At 34.9% G+C, this 23259-nt stretch overlaps 2 protein-coding genes and 1 pseudogene across 4 annotated transcripts; 2 read left to right on the top strand and 1 right to left on the bottom strand.

The window, feature by feature from the left end:
• Positions 1-1587: 1587 nt before the first annotated feature.
• Positions 1588-7191, top strand: LOC114195188 (cullin-1-like). Of its 2 annotated transcripts, none has more exons than XM_028085581.2 (19): positions 1588-1706; positions 2185-2320; positions 2440-2539; positions 2849-3034; positions 3186-3233; positions 3310-3513; positions 3606-3683; positions 4110-4199; positions 4558-4638; positions 4737-4796; positions 4971-5057; positions 5150-5299; positions 5369-5424; positions 5519-5639; positions 5733-5894; positions 5983-6126; positions 6229-6447; positions 6550-6717; positions 6853-7191. In XM_028085581.2, the coding sequence occupies exons 2-19, from the start codon at positions 2190-2192 to the stop codon at positions 6952-6954; spliced, it is 2187 nt and encodes a 728-aa protein (XP_027941382.1). In that variant the 5' UTR covers positions 1588-1706; positions 2185-2189; the 3' UTR covers positions 6955-7191. The 2 variants fall into 2 exon arrangements, with proteins under 2 accessions (XP_027941382.1, XP_085530229.1); XM_085674103.1 differs by lacking the exon at positions 1588-1706 and adding an exon at positions 1735-1874.
• Positions 7192-9935: 2744 nt separating this feature from the next.
• On the bottom strand, positions 9936-21861 carry LOC114182216 (cysteine-tryptophan domain-containing zinc finger protein 3-like). 2 transcript variants are annotated; one of them, XM_085674095.1, is made up of 14 exons: positions 21240-21856; positions 20321-20393; positions 20100-20230; positions 19548-19949; positions 18122-19455; positions 17236-17633; positions 15275-17121; positions 15033-15193; positions 14633-14793; positions 13781-13944; positions 11976-12780; positions 11716-11872; positions 11526-11610; positions 9936-10156 (listed from the first exon to the last, which is right to left on the bottom strand). In XM_085674095.1, the coding sequence occupies exons 1-11, from the start codon at positions 21417-21419 to the stop codon at positions 12586-12588; spliced, it is 5046 nt and encodes a 1681-aa protein (XP_085530221.1). In that variant the 5' UTR covers positions 21420-21856; the 3' UTR covers positions 9936-10156; positions 11526-11610; positions 11716-11872; positions 11976-12585. The 2 variants fall into 2 exon arrangements, with proteins under 2 accessions (XP_085530221.1, XP_085530224.1); XM_085674098.1 differs by lacking the exons at positions 9936-10156; positions 11526-11610; positions 11716-11872 and having other exon boundaries at positions 12641-12780; positions 13754-13944; positions 21240-21861.
• On the top strand, positions 11744-12150 carry LOC114191018 (uncharacterized; annotated as a pseudogene).
• Positions 21862-23259: the final 1398 nt, after the last annotated feature.

The raw sequence follows: 23259 nt of genomic DNA, 5'->3' as shown, positions 1-23259 counted from the left end.
GGATCTTGTATTTAATGTTATTCTTTTGCTTTATAATTGCATGCCAGATATTGGTCACTTTAAATTTTAAAATAACTAAAAAACAAGTGATCTTAAAAATTATGCATTTAAGAGGTTACAACTAACCACCCACATCAAGGATCATATGCTCCCATTAAAAAACAAAAACTGATGTGAAAACAAAATAAACAATGGTATAACTAAACCCATAGGTTTTTAAGGAGCATCTAGTCAACACTCTTAAAGTAATTGCTACTAATTTCATATAAGTGAAATAAATAATTTTGTATTTACCAAATTATACATTTTCACATTATTTAAAATGTAGAAATACTTTTGACTTTTGTGGGCTGGGATTGATAAGTTTTATTTCCCTGTATAGTTTTTATCCCAATGAAATTGACATTCATCAAATCTACATATGATAATACACTTTCAATAAAATATCAATAAAATTATAATTGATTTTTCTTTACTCTGCTGTAATCATAATTATTCACTTATCATCTCTAAATAGTCAACATTTGTGACACTATAATATCTCGATGTCTCAATTACACAATATTATATATTTTAATTTTATATTATGGTCTTTTATAAAATAAGGATATATATTGAAAATTTGAAGTATAATATTAAAATGAGATAACAAAATATAAACGGTTATGGTAGGGTAACGCGAAGGCTTCACTAACCTTTTGTTATAGACTGCATAATCAGTTAAGTCTGTTAGGATAGGAAAAAATGAAACAGTATATTTTGTTTTAGATTGGGTAACAGAATCCTCTTCTTTTCTAAAGATCCCTAAATAATCGCTTATTTATTTATTTATTAAAATTAATATATTGACTTTCCTTTAATTAGTCTTTGTTCGACACTAACACTTTTGGACAAAACACGATGTATTTAATAATTTTTAGGTCACTTGGACTAAAGAAAATATTTACCATCCCGGGGTCGAATTTTTTTAATAATCTTAATCATTATAGACCATAAATATAACAACATTACAAATACTGAAACATTATTTCGTACATATATAATAATAATAATAGATAACACTTAGTTTTACTTTATGTTTGATGGAGTACATTTTAAATATATGCCTTCGCTTTTAATTACTTAACTAATTTATAAAACATCACAAGTCTTCTTCAATTATGAGAATACATAAAAAATAAGCAGATCTAGTAAGACCAAAAGAGCTTGAAATATAAAAAATATTGAAATAAACATTACTGATACATTAATTACAATTAAATTAAATCTACTAAATCTAAGAGATTATAATAATACTTTTCAGTCAATGCCTTCAAATGAGTAAAATATTTATTATAACGTGAAAAAAATATGGTTGTACTTGCAAGTATGCTTGGAAATATAAAAAATATTTTTTTTTTCTGGAAAAATAATAACAGCATTGTCAAAGAATGATATAGATCCGACTGGTATCACTATTTTATGATTTTTAAATATTTAGATAAAATATTAATCCCATAAAAATAATTTTAAAAAAATAAAATTAAAACTGAAATGGAACAAAATATTAGGTACACGAGAGAAAAATGGAGTGTGGGAAGGTGTACCGAGGTGACCCGAAGCAACCAAAGCAAAGGCATAAGTATAAAAGGATTGTGAAGCTGCAAAGTGCTCGCTTCGTCTTTCTGTGCTCACTTCGTCTTTCTGTGCTCACTCCCTCACTCAGTGTAACTACTTCTACACCTTGCCATTTTCGATTCACTCGTATTTCTAATATCTTACAATCAATATAAATACACCACAGAGAAAATCAGAAAAGAACAATCAAAACAACCTCTCGCCTCCCTTCAACGCAACGTTTAGGGTTTGCATTGCTATTTTCTGTCGAGGTTGCGGTTAGTTTATCTTGTTACGGACTCCGTGATTGCTGTGGTTTGCATAAGTTTTATTCTTTGCCATCTTGTTATTACTGGAAACGTGTGTTACGTGTGGAGCATTATCTCGCTGGTGCTTGGGTTTAGTGTTGATTTTGCACTGGCTTATTGAAATCTATGCGGTCTTAGTGTGTTTAGGGTTATCCTCGGAGTCTGCATTCGCGTGATGTCGATGTGCTCTGTGAAATTTCTACGCTAGAAAGTTGGTTTTTATGCTTTTTTGTGCTGGGTTGATTTTGTTCCAGTCTGAATGATGTTGTCATTTCTGCAGTCGCAATGGGGCGGAAGATCGTTGAATTTGACCAAGGTTGGAACTATATGCAGAAGGGAATTGACAAGGTGAAGAGAATCCTTGAAAGATTATCAGAAATTTCCTTCAGTGCCGAGGAATACATGCTTCTATACACGTATCCTTTTCTCCTGGGTTCTGTTTTTGTTCCTGACAATGTTCTCGTGGGCTACTCCATCCTCTTTTTAATGCATAGTTTTGAATACCGTGTTTTTTTTCTTAAGATAACCATCACAGAACCATTTATAATATGTGCATTCAGAAGCCGCCGTATGACTTTTCGCAACGGCTCTACAAAAAATACAAGGAGATATTTGATGAATACATTAAAACCACGGTAGGCAATATCCCCTGTTTATATTCTTTTTTGTGTAATTATGTTTTTAGCCATTGAGATTTTGTGTGTAATCTGTTATTTTCCTCTCCCAAAATAAATATCATTTTAATCTTTCCCATTTCAGAAAAGCTATTTTTAGCTTAAACTTTTACATTTGGGAACCAAAAATAAATTTACTACAAAAACATATTTAGCCGTGTTTTTTCACTTCACTTCTTTGGCCTTTTCCTCGGTGTTTGATTTAATTTTGTGATATAGTATATCATATGGAGTTTGATACTTTTTTTTTTTTTAAATCTTTCTTTTTAGGTTTTGCCATCTCTAAGAGAGAAACACGACGAATTCCTGCTGAGGGAACTGATAGAAAGATGGTTAAATCATAAGGTCATGGTTCGGTGGCTCTCACGCTTTTTCGATTATCTTGATCGCTATTTCATTGCTCGACTCTCCCTGCCTGGACTCGAGGAAGTAGGGATCACTTGCTTCCGTGATTCGGTCAGTTATCAATGTTTTTTAACTATCATAGGATGTTATCCATGACTATCTGCTGAAGGGAAACGCTACAGTTCAGTCTGCTCAAATGTGAAATGTAATTTCTTTATATATAGTTGGATTTATACTAGATGTACCTTTATTTTTGTAACAGGTTTATATGGACATTCGAGCCAATGCTACGAAAGTTATGATTGCACTTGTAAGTGTATAGATATTGTGATGCTATACTTAGTTGTTGCTAATGACTTCTGGAATAACCATGGCTGATGTTACAGATTGACAAGGAACGCGAGGGTGAACAAATTGATAGATCATTATTGAAAAATGTTCTTGGTATATTTATTGAGATTGATTTCGGCGAAACAAGTAAATATCAACAGGATTTTGAGGTACATCTGCTTGAGGATACTGCTGATTACTACAAAAGTAAGGCTACAAAGTGGATTGAGATTGATTCCTGTCCAGATTATATGCTTAAGGTAAGTCTGTGTATATTGTGCCTTGAGAGTTGAGATTTTTGTATCATTTTAAATGATACGTTGTAATAACTTTTTCCCTTGTTATTGTACAGGTGGAGGATTGCTTGAGAAGAGAGAGGGATAGAGTGGCTCATTACTTGCACTGTAGCACCGAGCCGAAATTGGTAGAGGTCAGTAAACTACATGTCTCTTCTTTGGTGTTTTTTGGATAATTAAAATCTCTCAATCTTTTTCCTGTTTTGTCTTATATCCATTTATTTGTACTTTTGGCAAATGTATTAAGTTCGTATTGATGATAATTATAAAACTTTGGGTGGGAGTGGGAAACTTATATGCTGATAATGCGCCATTGTAAATAATAGCTGCAAAAATTACGAAGTATTCAAAGCACATTTTATTATGCATGCATATTGCTTATCTAAGTTTGTTCAAGTTTTGATTTCAATATTGTAATTATGAAAACGTGATTAATTTATTCAAAATAATTGTATTCTAATTGAATGTTTTTTCTCTTTACAAAGTCCTCATTTATGTTAAAATTATCTCTTCAATGCTTAAGACATGTGTTACTTTGTGTACTTTTTTCATTTCTATAGAAAGTGCAACACGAGTTGCTAGTGACTCATGCAAATCAATTACTTGAGAAGGAGAACTCTGGCTGCCATGCTCTACTTAAAGATAACAAGGTACTTAATTGTTTTGCATTACTTTGTTTGATGATGTTTTCTCAGTTTATTTTGGTTAAATGTTCTACATCTGAAAGACAAGTTGTTTCTATCACCTAGCCTCTCCACGTGTTGGGTGTTATATGAGTTGGGGTCACTTCATCAAAATTAATGCCCAGCGAGCCACATGATATTTTTAGCAACCAGAACATTGTAAACTACCAATAATATTCCTGAATTGAAATGATATTATACTTTATAAATTACAATAGCCAGACAATCATAATTGCAAAATCAATTATTTAGCAATATTGTCCACATTGCACTTAATCATTTTCATATTTTTCTTAACTGTGTTCCCAATTTGTTTTTTGCCTAGGTGGATGATCTCTCTAGGATGTATAGACTTTACCATGAAATACCTAAAGGCTTAGATCCAGTTGCTAATGTATTTAAGCAGGTTGGTTTCTTTATATGTCGTATTGTGTTGTGACTAAGTTGAGTCTCTTCGGTTTTTAGTACTACCAATGTTGTATCGTGATGATTATCTATTTGCAGCATATTACAGGTGAGGGTACATCATTGATCCAACAAACTGAAGAAGCTGCTAGAAATCAGGTTCAGCATTTGTTGATGTTATTTGCTTCTTTACTCTTTCAGCTGAAAAAATTTTCCAGACTACAAGTGGTTCTGGCATTCAGGACCAAGCAAGTTTCCTCACTGTTGTTGTTATCGAATATATAGTTTTAGTAATAGCTGGAGAGGTTTGAAATTAATCATGTGTAATTGCAGGTGCTAGTCAGAAAATTCATAGAGCTCCATGATAAATATATGGCATATGTTAATGACTGCTTTATGAATCACGCATTGTTCCACAAGGTTTGTTGAGACTATTTAAGAATAACTTACTAAGTTATAGACTGATTTATAGTTATATAATTTTTTATATTTCTCTTTGGCTGATTTTCCAGGCATTAAAGGAAGCATTTGAGATATTCTGCAATAAAACTGTTGCGGGTAGTTCCAGTGCTGAACTGTTAGCTACATTCTGTGACAATATCCTTAAGAAAGGTGGAAGCGAAAAGCTAAGTGATGAAGGAATTGAAGAAACCCTTGAGAAGGTTGTTTTAGGTTTATTCATCAGTTTATGCTTCTCTATGATTGTTACCAAAATTATTTAATTCCTGCAGGTAATCAAGTTGCTCGCATATATCAGTGATAAGGACCTCTTTGCAGAATTTTACAGGCGAGACTTAGTTTCTTTAGTTGCAATATATTGTTCATACATTTTAGGCTCTGCAATTGTGCTAATTCTTTCTGAAGGCATTTTATATTTATAGGAAGAAGCTTGCCCGAAGATTACTTTTTGACAAGAGTGTCAATGACGATCATGAAAAGTGTATTTTGACAAAGTTAAAGCAGCAGTGTGGCGGTCAGTTCACATCAAAGATGGAGGGGATGGTAGTTTGCCTTTGTTTCTAGCATGCTGAGCTCTCTCTCTATTGTGTTTAAACAGGTAGTTTAACAATTTACTCAAAAATATGTGACTTTCAGGTGGTAGATTTGACACTGGCTAGGGATAATCAGATGAAATTTGAGAAATATCTTCAAGATAACTCACATGCAAACCCTGGAATTGACCTGACAGTAACTGTTCTTACTACAGGATGTTGGCCTAGTTATAAGTCTTTTGATCTCAACCTTCCCTCAGAGATGGTAAGGACACGACAGTTGTACAAGTTTCTATGATTGTAGAGAAGCATTCAGAGTCTCTTGGGATTTTATTTTTTATTTTTTGTTTCAGATCAGGTGCTTGGAAGTTTTTAAGGGATTCTATGAAACAAAGACAAAGCACAGAAAACTTAATTGGATTTATTCATTGGGAACATGTCATGTAATTGGCAAGTTTGAAGTGAAAAACATTGAAATAGTTGTGCCAACCTATCTAGTAAATTTCCCTTCGCTCATGATTGTTCCCTTTTTATGTTGAAAATTGTGCCACCGTGGTATTTAAAGATTTGTTTTAAGTGGTATCTGTTTTGCACTACAGGCTGCTGCCCTACTTCTATTTAACAACGCTGATAGGCTGAGCTATTCAGAGATTATGACTCAATTGAACTTGGCCCATGAAGATATTGTTAGATTGCTTCATTCCCTGTCATGTGCAAAATATAAGTTACTTATCAAGGAGCCAGACAATAAAGTTATATCTCAACATGACGTCTTTAAGTTCAACTACAATTTTACGGATAAAATGAGAAGGATCAAGGTCTGCTTACTTGTAGCCATAATAATATTCATCATTTTTTGTGTTAAACCATTGGATTTGGAAGTTTTTCTAGACAATAAATGTGACACTTGTTAATTATAGATCCCTCTACCACCAGCCGATGAAAGGAAAAAGGTAATTGAAGATGTTGACAAAGATAGGCGATATGCCATCGATGCATCAGTTGTGCGTGTTATGAAGAGTAGGAAACTTTTGGGCTATCAACAACTAGTTTCGGAGTGTGTCGAGCAGTTGAGCCGCCTGTTCAAGGTACAAAATGCCAGAATTTTGCTTTTGTCCATGCACAGCTTGTTTTGATGCAGAAAGTATTACACTTGCTATAATAGATTATGTTGGCTTGATGATTTTCTTAACCATTTCAATTGACATTTCTTTTATTTGTAGCCTGATATTAAAGCAATCAAGAAGAGGATCGAAGATCTCATCACTCGGGACTACTTGGAAAGGGACGAAGATAATCCAAACACCTTCAAGTATCTGGCGTGATGGAGGTTACAATTGTATACATAGAGTGACCTGTGTTTATGTTCTGCAAATGATCTCAGGGATTGCCTGGATTTGATTCTTATGGAAGTACAGTTGAAAATACTGAAGTTTAGGAAATGCTGTGTCAATGATTGTAGTCTCGATTACTTGACTCATTGGCACCAGGATCGAGATTTTTTTTTTCGGATAATTTTGACCTTTTAAGAGTTAGTTCAAAATATCATTTTATTTCGGCTATTCCTTCCTGCTCCCTCACAATTACAAACTGTATCCCCACAATACTAAGAAAGGATCCAAACATCCTTCACCACTGACCACACCACTGCTGCAGAGGGAAAAGAGAGAGAGAACACTACAGAAGAAGAAAAGAAAAGAAAAGAAAATACTAAAAAAAACTCATTCTAGAGAGTTTTTTCAGAACATATAAGGAAAACTTTTTTCGGAACATATTTCACGTACCGATTTTCCAGAAAATTCATTCCGGAAGGCGTTTTGTATGTTATGGAAAGTCTTTCTAGAAAATTCCCTTTCAAAATATATTTCATAATTCCAAAATTTCTGTTCCAGAAATTACATTTTTTGGAAATTTCGTTTCAAAAATTTTGTTCAAAACTTGTTCCAAAAAACTTTTGGAATGTATGGTCGGAAGGTAACTTTTTTTAAGGGCAAAATAGTCATTTCAAAAGTGAGCAGGTATGCAAAGAAATTATGAGTGCAGGAAGTAAAAGACATTTTATTTCTGTTATAAAGTGGGTTTATATATTCTTGGTAGGTACGAACAATAGCTTCTTGCACCTCATCAATTTCTACCTGCACCCCATACTTTTAAAATTTCGCTTTTGTCCTTGATTGTTTTATAGTGAAAGTTGGTGAATGCAGAAATTTGTTCTTCAATAAGCTTTGTTGGAAGTATGAAAAGTATCTTTCGTGATGCATAGTAGGTCAAATGTTAAAAATAAGGTTTTTATAAATCGAAATCTGGAAATAGGTTTTCGGAAAATTTGATCCAAAAATAGGTTTCTGGAAAATTTAATTCGGATTAGATGTGAGAAGTGAAAATTAATTTTCTGGATTTCTGTTTTTGAAAGAATAAAATATTATTCTGAGATTAATCCAGAAGTACGTAACCATGAATTTCGAAAAATAGATGTGGTTTTCGGAAAGACCATTCCGGAAAGGTGAGAATTGAGAACTGCAGGTTAATTTCATTCCTTTTTCCGTGTTTGTCGGAGCTGAAACAGAAGGTGAATTATACACTCGAAGTTGGTGGTTTCGAATAGTCTAAAACCTCGGGATCTAAAATCTTAAGCCAAGTTAAGTAACATATTTATTTATACTCTTCAACTACAAACATATTTAAGCTGCCATTAAAGAAGAATAAAATATATTTTCATGCTTAATAATAATTTTAAGAAATAGATGATGGACCTGCACACCCTCGTGTAGTTGGAGGAGCTTAAAGAAATATTTTGACTTTTATTTGATAAAAACTAGCAAACACCAGGGTTACCAGAGACCTAAGTAAATATTAATATTCTTTTCATTCAATTATGCAATTAGCTCATTATAAATTATGAACCTTTATCATTCCATTTTTCGTACACAATAAAATATCATTCACTTATCAAATATTATTTATGGAAATGTCAGGAACTGACGAATTCCTAAACCAACCAGACGGTATAATAATGAAAAAATAATTAGAAAAAAAAAGCTTAAGGCGTTGTTAGAACATTACAAAGTTGATTCCCAGAAGAATTTGAAGGCAAAGTGTGATAATTGTATAGGAATCAATAGGGAGAAGCATATGGGCATCACTCCTGCAATGGGATTGAAGATGGAAAATAGAGTCCCTTGTGTAGGATTTGTCATAGAATAGAGATTCTTCTGTTTCCTTTCTTGGAAGACAAGGAAGAATAGAAAACATTAACCAAGCATTCTTTGTTCTTGTAAAATATTTCAAGAATTTTTTACTTACTACCAGTAAGTGTTTCAATTGTGTATTTTTTTTTTTAATTCTGTAAGTGATAGACAAAACGATAACTTTAGCCTTAGAAAATGAAAGATGACATGAATTAAGAAAAAAAAAATGTATTTTTAAAAATTTGATAACTTTTTAGTTAATTAACATTGTCGAACATACCGTTTCCCTAATTAATATATATATACTGAAAAATTATTTATATTTTAAAATATTAGGTTGTTGAGTAAATAGTTGTAAGAATTATAGACATTTTGTTTTCAGTATAATAAATAAAATAAAGTATTAAAATTTAAATTTTGTTAATAATTTCGATAATTGTTTATATAACAAAAATTAATGTTAACATATAATTGATTTTAACAAATTATTTGCTTTTTTCTCTTTACAAGTTTAAAATTCTTAGTAATGATATATTAACGTTAATTTTATTTTCAATAAACAAATGTACCAATTACTATTAAATGTGTTCGAATAAATTTTTTTATAAATTTTTATAATGCGTTAAAATAAAATATATCTAAACTTATTGAACTGAACTAAATGTATAATATTAGAACTGGTTATGATTCCCCATAGATCAGAGATAGACTTTAAATACAGTATATTAATGAAAACAATTCTTAACATACAAACATGTTCTGTATAATTGAGATAAATCTAAATATATATAAATAAAATTTGTTAATATTTGATATAGTTTAAATATGAAGCATCCATTCACTCTTTTATTGATATTCATTTCTAATAAAAATTAATATAAATATTTATGATATAATCATAATTTAATAATTAGATTGAAATTTTATTATAATTCTGGAATTCATCTGTAATATATTTTAACAACTCTAAATAAATACTGCCACGACTACAAAAACCAAAATACAGCCTTAGTCTTCCACTAAACTATTTTCAATTCTATACTGCATGTAACTTACACACGACGCACCCAATGGCACTCGCCACTACACCAGAAGGGTGAAATATTAAGAGAGGTAGATGAATATAAAGCTATGTACATTATAAGAACAGGTAAGTTAGTCAAGTCAAAATTTAAAATTAAATGCTCAATACTAGCATCTGTTTTTTTTAAAAGAATACAGTAAAACTGACTAAGGGAAAAACAGGGAAAAAGATGAAGAAAAAATTCCACCAAGGCCAGTTACAGATTTGGCGAGCTAAACTGCAGGTCTATCTGCTATTTGCCTCAGTTGCTCAAACCTGCAACCACAAACACTGTTAAGTTGCCACCAAACACTCACAAAGTGCAATGATGGCACAATACAAGCCAAATAAATACCAGCATCATGCAAAGATAACAAAAAACCAGCAAGCAAGTTTTTTTTTATATGGGCAAATGTTAGTTGTTGATTTTTGGTTAATCGATAGAGTTGAACTCACAACCTCTTCTACACTCCCTTCTAAAAGCATTAAACTAACCTTATTTCTCCAAATTGTTAGCAGAGATCAAATTTACGATCTTTCCCTCCCTTACCTTCCATCTAACGGGTAGGCAAGTATAGGATGGGATATATTCCATAATGAGCAGATCCTTTGAGGAAGCCAAGTCTTAAGCTAGGTAATCAATAAATTGAATGACTTGTACAAACTAATCTATAGTTCTGGTAATTAGGTGGTGCGCTACACGTGTGAAACGACTCATAAAAAGTAAAATTTTAAAATTCTAGTGACTATATCCAAAGGTGCAATGTATTTTTTATCCAAGGTGCAGCCGAGTTAAAAAGTAGCAAGATATGCAGAAACCTCCTATTCTCTCACCACCTTATCTTGATTACGATCACTATAATCATCACCACCCTTTGCATCACCATTCTCAATAATCATCACCACCCTTGGCATCACCATTCTCATTGTCATTGCCATCATTTTAAACATTGCTTTAATCATTGTTAACACTCCTACTTCCATCACCTTTATTGTTGTCGCCACCACCCCCATGTACATCATCGTCGCCACAACAACCATCACTTCCATCATTCTTCTCAAAACTTTTGTTAACACTTTCACCATTGTAACTATCATTGTTACCAATATTATAATTTGTCATCATAATATTACCAATACACCGTCACCACTTATAGTGTCGTTACTGTTACTACCACCATCGTTATTACAACAACCACGACCACCACCATATTATTATCATTCCCATTACTACCACTATTATTATTACCATAACCATCAATTATTGTCGCAACCATCTCATTTCTATCATTATCATCACTACAACCATTGTTGTAATTAATTTCACCACCACTACCATTAGCTGCAACTTATTGTTATGTAGTCTTGATCGTGGTAAGCACAAAATTGACTATGATTAATATTTATTTTACTCTTATCCTATCACTTTCTTATCCTGACCATTAAACAAACCCTTAATGTTCATTAAGGAGATTTTACCTTTAAAATAGAGGCTAGTTAAAGAATTTATTTAAAATTTCCATCCTAATCATATCAAAATAGTTAAGCAAAATCCAGGTTTATATAAAAAATGGAACACTTTACATACAAATGTCTTAAGCAGTACACGTCAGCGACAGATCAATTGATCACAATGGAAAAATACCTGAATGTTCTGCATGAATGCAGCAACCAGCTTGCCCTGTCTCTAACTTGAATCTATATAATTTTTATTTACATCCACTGCGTCCCTTCAGGAAAAGAAGAAATGTAATGCAATCAAGTGTTAGGGATGCTTTGGCAATCACTTGGATAACAAACAAAACGAATTTTACAAGACATGGGTATTTGTATACCTCTAAGTTGACAATTCATTAGTAGTAAAATGCCTGCCACTTCAAAAAAAAAATTCTTGCTGTACATCTCTCCTTTTTTATTTTCTGCTTGGTCTCTATCAACAAAATGAGTAAAGAATATTGTTCTACCCCTAATCCCAACATTGTACAAGACAACCTGCATGAGACAAGATTCAAATCAGGAAAATAGTGCCCATTGAGAATTGAAATAAAAAGGACTCATGAACACGAATGTTCTCGTATTAGGAAGAAATGCTCACTTTAGCTTGGCTCTCTTTGACTTTACTTTCCGGGGAGAGATTGGAAAGGGGAAGAAAATGCAGAACCACTAGTAGAAGCATGATTGCAGTAATACAAAATCCACAACTTCCTCTTTCCAGAAGTTACAACTTTACACATGTACAGATTGACAAAATAATAAACCCTCCGGAATGAGAAAAGGACATAAGAGAGCGCAATTAGTTTCAAACTTCTAAATCTATCCATATCCACCTATTATATTATCAACTTATAATCTGGAAGTAGCATCGTTCTACATATCAATGTAGCTCAGAATCTGCATTACAGAACCTTGCTTCTAAGGGCCTCCACGTTGTCTCAAGGATTGCAAAGATTTTGTTTGTAAACAACAGAGCAACCGAATTCCTGACAATAAACTGAGACTTCCATTCCATTTCACTGTCCACGGCAGCCATATCTATAGAGACAGTACTAGCTTCACGTGTTGACAAGATTGAATCGAGAGCCAACTAAATAAACCTTGCCCTTCATAATTTCAGACTGTTTTTTGTCAGAGTGGAGATTTTATACATGACCAAGAAACACATGTTCATATCTGACTAGAATCATCCTCTCAATTAAAGGGATTCTTCAACGATTAATGGCCTCCACAGCAACCCGTACCAAACGAAGTAACCCCTCCACATCTTGAAAGCTAAAATCAAGAGCCTTTTTGATAGAGGAGATACCATCTGTATTCTTGCCCACACCTGGGCTTGAATTAGCTGCTGCAAAAGCATTCCGTGATTTCCTTGATGCTTCCATGGCAAAAGTAACATCCTGAGCCTGCAATTGGTAGATGTTTTTAATTCCACATATCACACAGCCTAAATAAGACACAGACAACATTTTAGCTAGCATTTTAGTTGTTAGTGCGGGCTTCCCGTTAGGCATATCAGAAACCAGGTCAGAAGACCATATATGATCTTATTTATAGCATGCCACAGCAGTCTGAAGTAGGAACAGAATTGGAATCAAATACATTGTATTGATCGCACACTGGATACCAGATTATTTATTAGGATGTCACAATAAAATACGGCCATAAAACCTATAAAAAAAGTCAACAATACCAAAAACTTAGAACAGATTCAGCCTTAAAAGTAAATCTCTGATGTCTCCTTGATGAACTCCTCCCTTCATATTTTAAGAGAGTTACACAACTTCAATTAATTTAATGGGAAAATACTAGGATGCTTTGAATTTGACCAATTTTCTTGTTTGCAGATTTCTTTGGCCATCCTTGTAATTATAGGTTAAGCTACAGTGATTTACTTGTTTTTACTGCACATATAATTGACTTCTATTTGTTAGTCTAGACATTAAAGGCTAAAATAAATGTACAAACATATATGATGTGTATGATTACATTGCTCCTTGTGATAGCTTGAAACAGATTTAAAAGGTATTTTGAGTCAAGTTCAAGGCTTACTGTGATTTATTATGCTGCATTTTTAATACTCTAATTTTATTAAGATTTTAGCACTCTTAAAATTTTGCAGGATGCTAGAATCCTCAATCAGAAAAATTCAATCTCGTAAACTGTCATAGATCCTAACTAGGAACCTTCTTTCAGAGCTCGCGTGAAAGCATTGCCTAATATGACAACCACCAAATTCACATAATCAACCATTCAAACGAATTCAGAATTCAATTATTCTACGTAAAATTTATGTATGCCTTATCCTTGACTATGTTTCCTGTAAGCTGTTTAAGGTAATCAATGTGAGGAAGTGAGAGACTTTTGCCAAGATCATACTTCTGTGAACAAGAACTATATACTCACAAAACCGAGCAATCGCACAAAATTAGGACGATGTCGTGCAGCAATAACATGGTTTCCAGCTACTTGGGGCGAATTGACACTCTTAGATATGGTGACAACCTTGTCAGCAGCTGTTGAGTTGTTGACATTGTCAACATCAGAGGCAGATGACGATGGAGACTCACCTAACAAAAGAAACAAGGTTCAAAACAATAGAGAGATCAGAAATTAATCTACTCAAATGTCATCATTACGATGCCAATGGCTGGCACTCCTGAGAAAGAGAAACAGTAGTTTATTAACAAGATGAAAGGAAAATAAAATTTAAACTTGTCTGTATCCACAAAATTAACCATATCTAACTTCTTCCTATTTTTCTTCTTCTGTTTTCCCTTCTATTTTTCATGGATTAAGGGTGTATTTAGTAAACAAAATAATTATTATCAAAAGTTAAGAACTCATCCCATGATAGCTTATCAGTAAATTTTGACTTTGAAGATTATTGGATAGAGCTTAATTTTACAAGTTTCTCCATGAAACTTGAAAAAAACTAAAAGCAGCTTATAATGCCATAAGCCATCCTCATAAAGTCCAAATAAGATCCATGTAAACTCTACAAAACGTGCCTCCCTACCCCCACCCCGAAATTACAAACCACCAGTCAAATGGATAATGTTCAGATAATCTATTATAATGAATGTGACATGATACTTTACAAAACTATCAGAATATTTTACACTTAATTGCCAAAGCATAAAAACGGAGATGGGATTTGGTATGATATAGGACAAATCCAAAGGAACTGAGGACTTCAGAAAGAAAGAAAATTCCATCATGCGGATACAGTGAAAATCAACTAATAAAATTCATTACCAAGAGGAATCATTTGCAGTGTGTTGTGCAACTCATGCCGATCTCTGCTTGCACTAGAGTGTGAAGAATATACTACCCTCATATATGCTACTTCCATGCATTTGTAGGCTAGTGCAGCTGAAGCCATGTCTTTTGATTTCTCATATTCGTGGGCACAAAACCTATATAAAGAATATATTGGATGACATTATAAAAAATATCAATTATTTAAGGCAATGATATACAACATATAATCAACTGAAAGATATAATCGAGCCAAGTACAGTAATGAGGTTTGAAGGCATGCTTGCAACCTAATAAAACAATAAATAAAGGAAAGAAGATTTCCATGGGTACTTTAAACAAAATATTATATTCAAAACATATATAACCATGATTATAAAGAAAATCATTGACTTACTCGCACAATTTTGCAGTGCTACTATACATTTGTTTTGATTGAATCATCTCACTGTGCTTAGAATTATCACTGTTGCCAGATTCTAACAGAGAGGCTCCGTGAAGAAATTTGAGGGCTGCCTGGAAGTATAGACTAGTGCTCTCACCAGTGGATCCAGAATGCTGTATGATCAAACCCAAAATTAGTAAAATAGGGATCAAGAAGAGCAAAAGCATAATAGTCTAAAAGGGACAGCTAAAAACCTTAAGACGATCAGCCAAATGCTTAAGATCTTTAGCTTCTTTCACAGCATTGTTAGCAGCATGGCTGTAAGAATCCCTTCTAACTGGGCTAGGGGCATCAAGCTCCTTCGACTTGTGACCATTAAGTACAGGATTTCTCGAACCAGTTTGCTGATTTCCATTTTGATGGTCAGTCTTTTTCGATTGCCTTTTTGGTAACTTTGACACATCATCAACTTTGGAAGGGTCAGCTTCGACATCACCATTTCCTTTATGTAAACCAACTGGTCGTGGGAATCGGCCCAATGTCTCAACTTGAGATCCTTCAGATGGCAATGATGACAACAACTTTCCTTTTCCATGTACTTCTTGATCAGTTCTTTCCAACAGAGACCTCTTTGTGGATCTATCAGAGTCTGGCAACTGAGTCTGCGGGGGAGCATGAAATGCATCCTGTTTGCAAAGGGCATCCACACTAACATCTTGAAAGTCATGACCTCGATTTAAGTGATTCTCTTTTTTCCTAGCCTCATTTTTCTCTGTGTAATCTTTCTTGACAGCATGTATATTCTCACTTTGGTCAGGCTTGATCCCAAACTTCTCCTGCAACTTATTTTTTCCATCCTTATGCTTTGCCTCACCTAGAGGAGACTGATTTTTCAGTTGACTTGAAGAACTAGCATTCTTGACCTTATCTGCATGGGATTCTGACTTACAGCCGTCATTGTTGTCCTCCAAACCTGATTCTATGCCATTCTTCCTTGTATGAGACATATTAGCATGATAAACATCGGTTTTGTCTTCACCTGGATGTTTATGCTCTTTGCCTGCATAGGTCCCATCTGGGACTATGGTGTCAACACCACCATTGGTACAATAGCTGGCTGTTTCAGCTTTAAGCTTTGTATCGGACACGTAATTAACACCCTTGTCCTGAAAATCTGGCCTGTTGGCAATGGTGAAAGATTTATCCTTCTTGGCCGTTCCGGATCGATCACTCCCACCATCATCATCACGATTTGAGCATCTTCTTGGACTATCCATAGCAGCAACATCACGTGAATCATCTTTCCCAATAATTTCCTTGTTTGAAAGCTTATCAGCATTTAAAACTCGAATGGGTGATGAAGACACTGATTCCACAGGTGAGCCCTTCACTTCCTGGAAGCTGGCTTTGGTTTTGTGAGAGCCAGAAACCTTAGAAGAGCTTGAAGTGGCAGCAACAGAAACCTGTAAAGACCCCAAGTCCCTTTTTGAACAGTCCATGCCATCTAAGCTCCGTTGTGACAGACTGCTCTCAGGGTTTTGCCTGAATTTCTGGTTCTTTGCATGACTAACTTTTTTGTCAGTCCTACCACTACCTTTACTGGTACTTGATTCTTTGCCTCCGGATTTTGAACTTTTTGCCTTCTTTTCCTTCCTTGAATCACTGAAATCATGCTCAGAAGTTTTGCTCTCCTGTATGCGAGGATTACCTGGGCTGTAAGTTATAGCATCCTGATATCCCTTAAGTTTTCTTTTTTTCACACTACCAATTGAATCACAATTCCCCAGATCCAGAGATCCCTCATCCAACGAACCCTGACCTTTATCTCTTGTGTTTTCAGCAGAAACTGGAATCCTGTCTTTTCTTGATTTGGAGTCCCTTGAAGAAGAGTGGGCTTTCTGTCTTGGTCGATCTTTGGCAACTGAAGTAGTTGGAAAAGTGCTAGTTGAACTTTGAACACCCACCTTCCTAGTAGTCCCACTCTGTTCTACCCAGTCTTCATTGGTAGAATGAGCCTTGTCAGTCTTAGATTTCTTGGATGGCCTAGGAAAATCTTGATCATGATCCCTCCTGCTTTTGACCTTCATATTCTTCGTATCACCTGAGAACAAAATTACAGAAATGAAGATAACAGAGAAATTTAACAGGTCTTTGAACATCAACACTTTAGTTAATACTGGTCAGACAAACAAAATGAATGTGCAGTTCAAGTTACCCCTATCAGAACTGTGTTCCTGCGTCCTGTGCTTATTTTTGTGTTTCTCTGATGGAACATCAGCCTCACTCATGACAGGAGATTTCACATCATTTAAACTCCTACTTTTCACCGCTGACAAGTTTTTCTTCGTAGGATATGAGGATTGAGAAAAGTCTTTATTTGTAGAATTTGGTATCTCCTTCACAAACTTTTTCTTCCCCCCAGGCACCGCATGCACATCATTATTTAGCTGGTGCTGGTTAGGAGGTTGGGATGTTGCCATGGCTCCTCCCACCATAACACTGCCAGAGGCATTTTGCAGGTTGCTTTGACCATCAAAAGGAGGCCCTTGGTATAATGCAATAAGTGCTTTAGTGGTTTCATCCTCACTAAAGCTACACCGATTCATGTCCGGCCTGCATAATTATGCATGCAATGTTAATTATCCATTATGACCATGTAAGCAGTTTCCATATAGGTTAACAAGCAATTTGGTTTCCCTAATACATTTTTTTCTGGATGGAGATGTTGGTTGTGCAAATACATGGTAGGGGAGGATAGGTGGCCTGATGGGGTATCAAACCTCCAAAATTCAAGACCACACCCCAACGTAAGTGCAGGGCTAGTTCCAACTGACAAACTCGTTAATATTAGGCCCTATTTGGAGAAACTTAAAATGAATGAAAGTTCTACACGAGTTAAAATCAACTTATGCCCTTCAGCTTTTGGGAGTTAGTTAAGAGAGTTTCTATAATAGCTAATGTTCATAAGCTGATATTCACTTGTGAGTATTTTACCTTCCTATTTTATTCTCCTATAAGTGCTAGTGGATAAGTTTGCCCATACAAGGCATTAATACTTTGATTATGGACAATAAAAGATTTAGCTACTGAACAGAACTTACAGCCAATTAAGCATACTACATAGCCACTTTTCGGGTAGGTTATCAGGATTTGTTCCAACAGGAAGAAGACGCCATTTATGACACCTGTCACATTGCACCCAATTATCTTCCATCTCAACAGGAGGTATCATTACAGGAATCCCTTTACCATTCTCAGCGTCAGTACCATTCGCATTTCCAGTGCACCAAATATTTGTGGCTGATTTAGGGTATATTTCAGCTGTTAACAGCTTATCAACTTTCTTAGCACCTGGTCTCTCCTTTGCTCCAAAACTAGTTGTAGGTGCACTCCTCTCAACCACCTCAGGTTCCTTCACTTTTTCTTCAAATGGGGTCTCTAGCACATCGATTCTGTCCTCCTCTTCTTCCAATTCTCCAAAGAAATCTCTGTATGTATCTCGAGTCTTTCCAAGACTCTTTTGTGCTCTAACATCTTCAGTCTCATTTTTTGATGCAGAACTATCATCAGAACTCCTTTTTGTTTTAGGAGCCGAAGAGGATCCAATCTTCAAGTTTTCTTTTTCCCTTTCCATAACCACGGTGTCATGACTTCCCTTTGCCTTCTTCTTACCAACCAGAACGGGATGTTCTGTCACGAGAGGTATTGCCATACTGTCTTGTTCACATAGGCTACCCCTCTGATTAGCCTTCTTAGGAGGCTCTTCAGTGTTTGATGCTGTCCTAACTTTGGAAACGTTAGATTCAGCCATTATTGAGTGGCAATTATTATCTCCTTGAGAATTTTCTTTCACTATATAGTCATCAAAAGGAACCTTATCTCCCACAACTTTTCTTCTTGAGCTTCCCTTTGTCCGTTCAGAAAAACCATTCACCTCAGTAGATGTTGGCTCCAGCCCTTCCTTTTGACCCTGGCCAGAGAAGGTTTTCTCCCTCACCACAACTTTGTGGGTTTCCTTCAAAGAATCACACGGCCCATCATCAGCCTTAACCAAGTCATCACCGAAAGAATATGAACTGGATAAAAGTGGAAGCTTCATAGTATTTGAAACTAGCTCCTCCATAGTTGATGCATCTGTACTTTGTTCCTTTCTTGACAACACTCCAGCATCAATCCGACCATTCTTCTTTGTAGAACCCTTGACTTCCATTGAGGATTCACAGCCCTCCAGAGATTTCATTTTCCTCCCACTCCCCCGTGACAATTTTCTATCTCCTTTCACATTATTAGATTCATTTAGTGACATGTCAAAACTTTCTGCATCATCCAGATGAACAAGACCAGGGATGCTATCTCTGGCACGCATTTCCTTTATAGTTAATTCAATGATACTTTCAGAAAGTGGTGACAATGGCTGAGGGAGGTCTGTCATGATCTGTTCCAAGACAATGTAAAATATTCAACTAAACTCATCAAGATCAATATGAATATAATAATGGATAATCAAAATGCCAAAAGATAATTCACCTGAAGGATAATGGTTGGAGATTCAAAAGGAGCTTCTTGAGGACCACGAGAAATCCCCTCACTTTCTGAGGGGCTGTCATCTAGCGATGATGATGGTGACACATCCAGACCAATTTCACTGTATATTGCAGCATTTTTCCGTGTTGATAAATTATCTGGACCCATTTTGATTCGAACCTTCAGTGTCTTCTGGTCCGATGTGCTAGTAAATTTCTTGTTTAGAGACTCGTGCTTAGAAGTGGATGTATCAACATTAGTGGTTACCAAGTACTTTTCTTGATGGGTTCCATCTTCTAGATAGAGACCCTTGTTTGAAGCCATCCTCGAAGAGTTACCAGAACCTGGGCCAAGTCTTGATGACTGAGTTCCAGTGGAACATTGTACAGCGTCACTCTGCCCACCCTGCAAGGTACAATGTTAATTTGAAATAAGTTGAAAGTGATAAATATACAAAGGTAAGTCATAAAACCTCAAATACAGTAATCAATTTAGTTAAAAATAAATGTATCACAGTCACATAATGATATGCCCCATGTAGTGTAAGAAATTTACCTCTGGCAGCAAATTATTCGGGGATTTTGGCGTATTTTGACTATGATTTTTTTGTGGAGTTCTTGGATGAGACCAGACAGGAGATCGCTGATAGGTGGGCAAAAATGATCCATAACCACCATATTTTGCCCCTGAAATGATCAATTATTTCTCAATATTATCCGGTAACTATTTAACGTTTAATCCTACATTAGATGAGTCTTGATTCTAACAAGACTTACCCAGACTCTCAGCAGACAGCCCACCCTCAAAATCCTTCTGAAAGTGTCCCAGAACATCTTGAATTTTTTCATCCTTTGAGAAAGAAAATTTGAAATGTAAAAATTCAATAAAGAAAGAACAGTTACCAAAACAGGAACAGAACTAAATCTAACTGAAAAAATCCAATAGATGTAGACATATTCCTGACATGGAAACACAGCAATTTATGAAAACAATGGAAAAATTCTAAATGTGCCAAGTAGCCATCTCACAGTTGCTTCAATTTCCAAACTATGTTCCTTCGATACACAACTTCCATTTTACGAGTTTTATGATCGAGAAACGGTAAAACACATAGTTCATGTTATCTTGTGGTTATGAATGACAATATAGACAAACGACTAGCCGGTCTTTGGCACGTAGTGGATGACACTATATAGAAGTCTATCCAAGGGTAAAGGGCACTCCTAAACTATAAACATCAATTTACAAACAAAAGCACATAAATATCTCAACATTTAATTCTTCATGAAAGGAAAAGGGCCATAAATCAAACAAAAAGCCAAAAAAAAGGGAAAGAAATCCTTCATATCACCAATCTAATTCAAACAATATTTCCACAGGCAGATCGAGCAGATTGTTAAAAAAAATTCCTCAACAACCCAATGCATCAAGTTGACATCACAAAGACCACAAAAATTCAACATTCCCAATAACACTCTCTATGCTAACCACATGTCAAGCCTATTCAACTCACAGCAAAGCACAATTCAGCAGTGCACACCCCCAACTAAACAACTTAAGCCAACCGCAGAAACAAAATTCAGGTCACGGATCTAACAAGGTAAAACAAGTGAACAGCAATAACTCATTACTTTAAAACCTACAAACTATACATGGAATACCAGAGCAAGCAAAATCAAGTTAAAGGAGCCTTACAATGTAAGAGAGGGCAACATCGGGATCAACGGTGGCATCATAATCCTCGTGGTTCTGAAAGGAGCACGCCTCACCCTCTTCGAGCTCAGACTCCACCATCTCTCTCCTCCCAGCACCCAACCCTAACCCTAACCCTAAACCCAGCCCCTTTATAGCATCCCTACCTCCTGCAGAAATCATCCAAAAAAATACCAAAAAATACAAAAATCAAACCTTTCAACTTAAACCTCCGCATTGAGAACCCTCCGTCCCAATCAAAATCCCACTTCCTCCTCGATCCATTCCTTGGAATCAAAATCCCACCCAAACGAATCGCCCCCGCAGGTAATTGACCAATTCTACACGATCGCGGGCTCGCGTAGAAATCACAGCCTCAAAATTTCACAAAAATTATTGCAAAATTGTTAGCACAACCTGCGACAATCGAAAAACCAATAAACCCGTGTTCGATTATTTGAAACGTTGAATCTTAGCTGGGATCGATCAACACAGAGTTTCTCTCTCTCTCTCTCCCTCTCACCGTGTCTCTGTTTTTGGTGAATACAGCAGCCGCGTTTTTTTTTTCTTATTTTTCTTATTTTTCCTAAATTCTTTATTTATTTTCGTTATAAACAATATTTTAATCCCACGGTGTGAGAGAGAGAGAAACTAGTTGATAAGGAAAAAAAATTAATAAAGTGCGAAAGAAACCATTTTACCCCTTCACTCCCTCGTTTTTATATTTCCCCTTCAAACCCTCCAACTCTGTCCCAAAAACTATCACTACTTACAAACCCAAACACTTTGCCCGGCGCGTGCTCCTACTTCCCCTTTTTATTTTCATTCTTTTTACTTAGATAAACACATTTTTAAGGATAAATATCCCATTTTTAAGTGGGATATTTATAAAAATGACATACTTAGAGTTTGAATTCGAATTTATAAAATAAATTAAATTAACTTCACACGATTTTGCATAATCATATTTTATATTAGATTCTATCTAAAAAATAAAATTGTGATCTTTGACCGTGGTGGACAGTTCAGACAATGAAGATTCCATTATTTTATTGTCAAATATTCCACATTCTAGCGTCTACTTTTCAAAATTTTACTACCCTGTTATATTAATGATCTCATGTGTTTTCTCTTTAAAGGACATTAATGCGAATTTTGGCGGCGTAAACAGAAATAAGCGAGTTTACGAATGAACGAAAACAAAACAAAAAAACACATTTTTACTGTTGTGGAAATGGTATCTCTAAAAATGATGAAGACGCCAAAGGCATAGATTTGGTGATGCTTTGGTTCGTTAATTTCGTGAAGTGTGGCATAGGTTTGAGAAGAACCATAAATGAGACTAACAAGGAAAAAGGATAAAGACATGTGATGCCAAATTGCCAAGATTAAATTGCTCAAAAATGTTGGGTCTCTTCCCAGTAATTTTTCTCTTTTTCCGAATGTTCCCAAAGTCTTTCAGAATCTGTTTCACAAGCTGCATAAACTTGTTCTTACATTTAAGTTTCCACTTTTGCAACAGAATCATTCATTTACTAGTGGTTTGGTTTTAATTTTTATTCCCTCCACCCTATTTACCAGTTATGACAAGATACACTTGAAAGTTACTCAAGACCAATATGTTTTCTTAATTGGAAATCTGTTTGCTCTCATTCATGAAGATAACAAAATCAAATTGTTTCTATGTATCCATAATAAATCTTATATCATTTAGGAGTCGAGATAAATAGAAATAAAACAGTTTAAATATTTTTTCTTTTGTCATCCTTAACGTCTTTTGAATTGGAACAGGAATGTTATTTTGCTGTATTTAATTTTCGTTAATTTTTTTACTATGTATTTTTAAAATATTGACTCTGATATTTTAAAATAAATTAACACAAAAAAAATATAGCAGAAAATCTTGGCTAATTTATTATATATGCGTTGTGCATATCACACGTCAAGCAACACATTCATCTAACAGTTTTTAATTATTGTTTTCTGCTAAAAAAAAACTAACTGTTCGAGTTTGTCCGTAGTT

This window comes from Vigna unguiculata, chromosome 1 (genome assembly GCF_037176805.1).
Source record: "Vigna unguiculata cultivar grain cowpea cultivar isolate G323 ecotype 2 chromosome 1, ASM3717680v1, whole genome shotgun sequence".
Lineage (NCBI taxonomy): Eukaryota > Viridiplantae > Streptophyta > Magnoliopsida > Fabales > Fabaceae > Vigna > Vigna unguiculata.
The sequence above is the reverse complement of the archived record's forward strand: the minus strand, read 5'-3'. Positions and strand labels throughout refer to the sequence as shown.

Excerpts from the sequence above, each read along its gene's own strand:
- LOC114195188 (XM_028085581.2), top strand. The coding sequence starts at position 2,190 with ATGGGGCGGAAGATCGTTGAATTTGACCAAGGTTGGAACTATATGCAG. Across the intron at positions 3,684-4,109 it reads CCGAGCCGAAATTGGTAGAG|AAAGTGCAACACGAGTTGCT; the intron begins GTCAGTAAACTA and ends TCATTTCTATAG. Across the intron at positions 6,718-6,852 it reads AGTTGAGCCGCCTGTTCAAG|CCTGATATTAAAGCAATCAA; the intron begins GTACAAAATGCC and ends TTTTATTTGTAG.
- LOC114182216 (XM_085674095.1), bottom strand. The coding sequence starts at position 21,419 with ATGATTTCTGCAGGAGGTAGGGATGCTATAAAGGGGCTGGGTTTAGGG. Across the intron at positions 19,950-20,099 it reads CGAATAATTTGCTGCCAGAG|GGTGGGCAGAGTGACGCTGT; the intron begins GTAAATTTCTTA and ends TGTACCTTGCAG. Across the intron at positions 19,456-19,547 it reads CTCCAACCATTATCCTTCAG|ATCATGACAGACCTCCCTCA; the intron begins GTGAATTATCTT and ends GTCTTGGAACAG.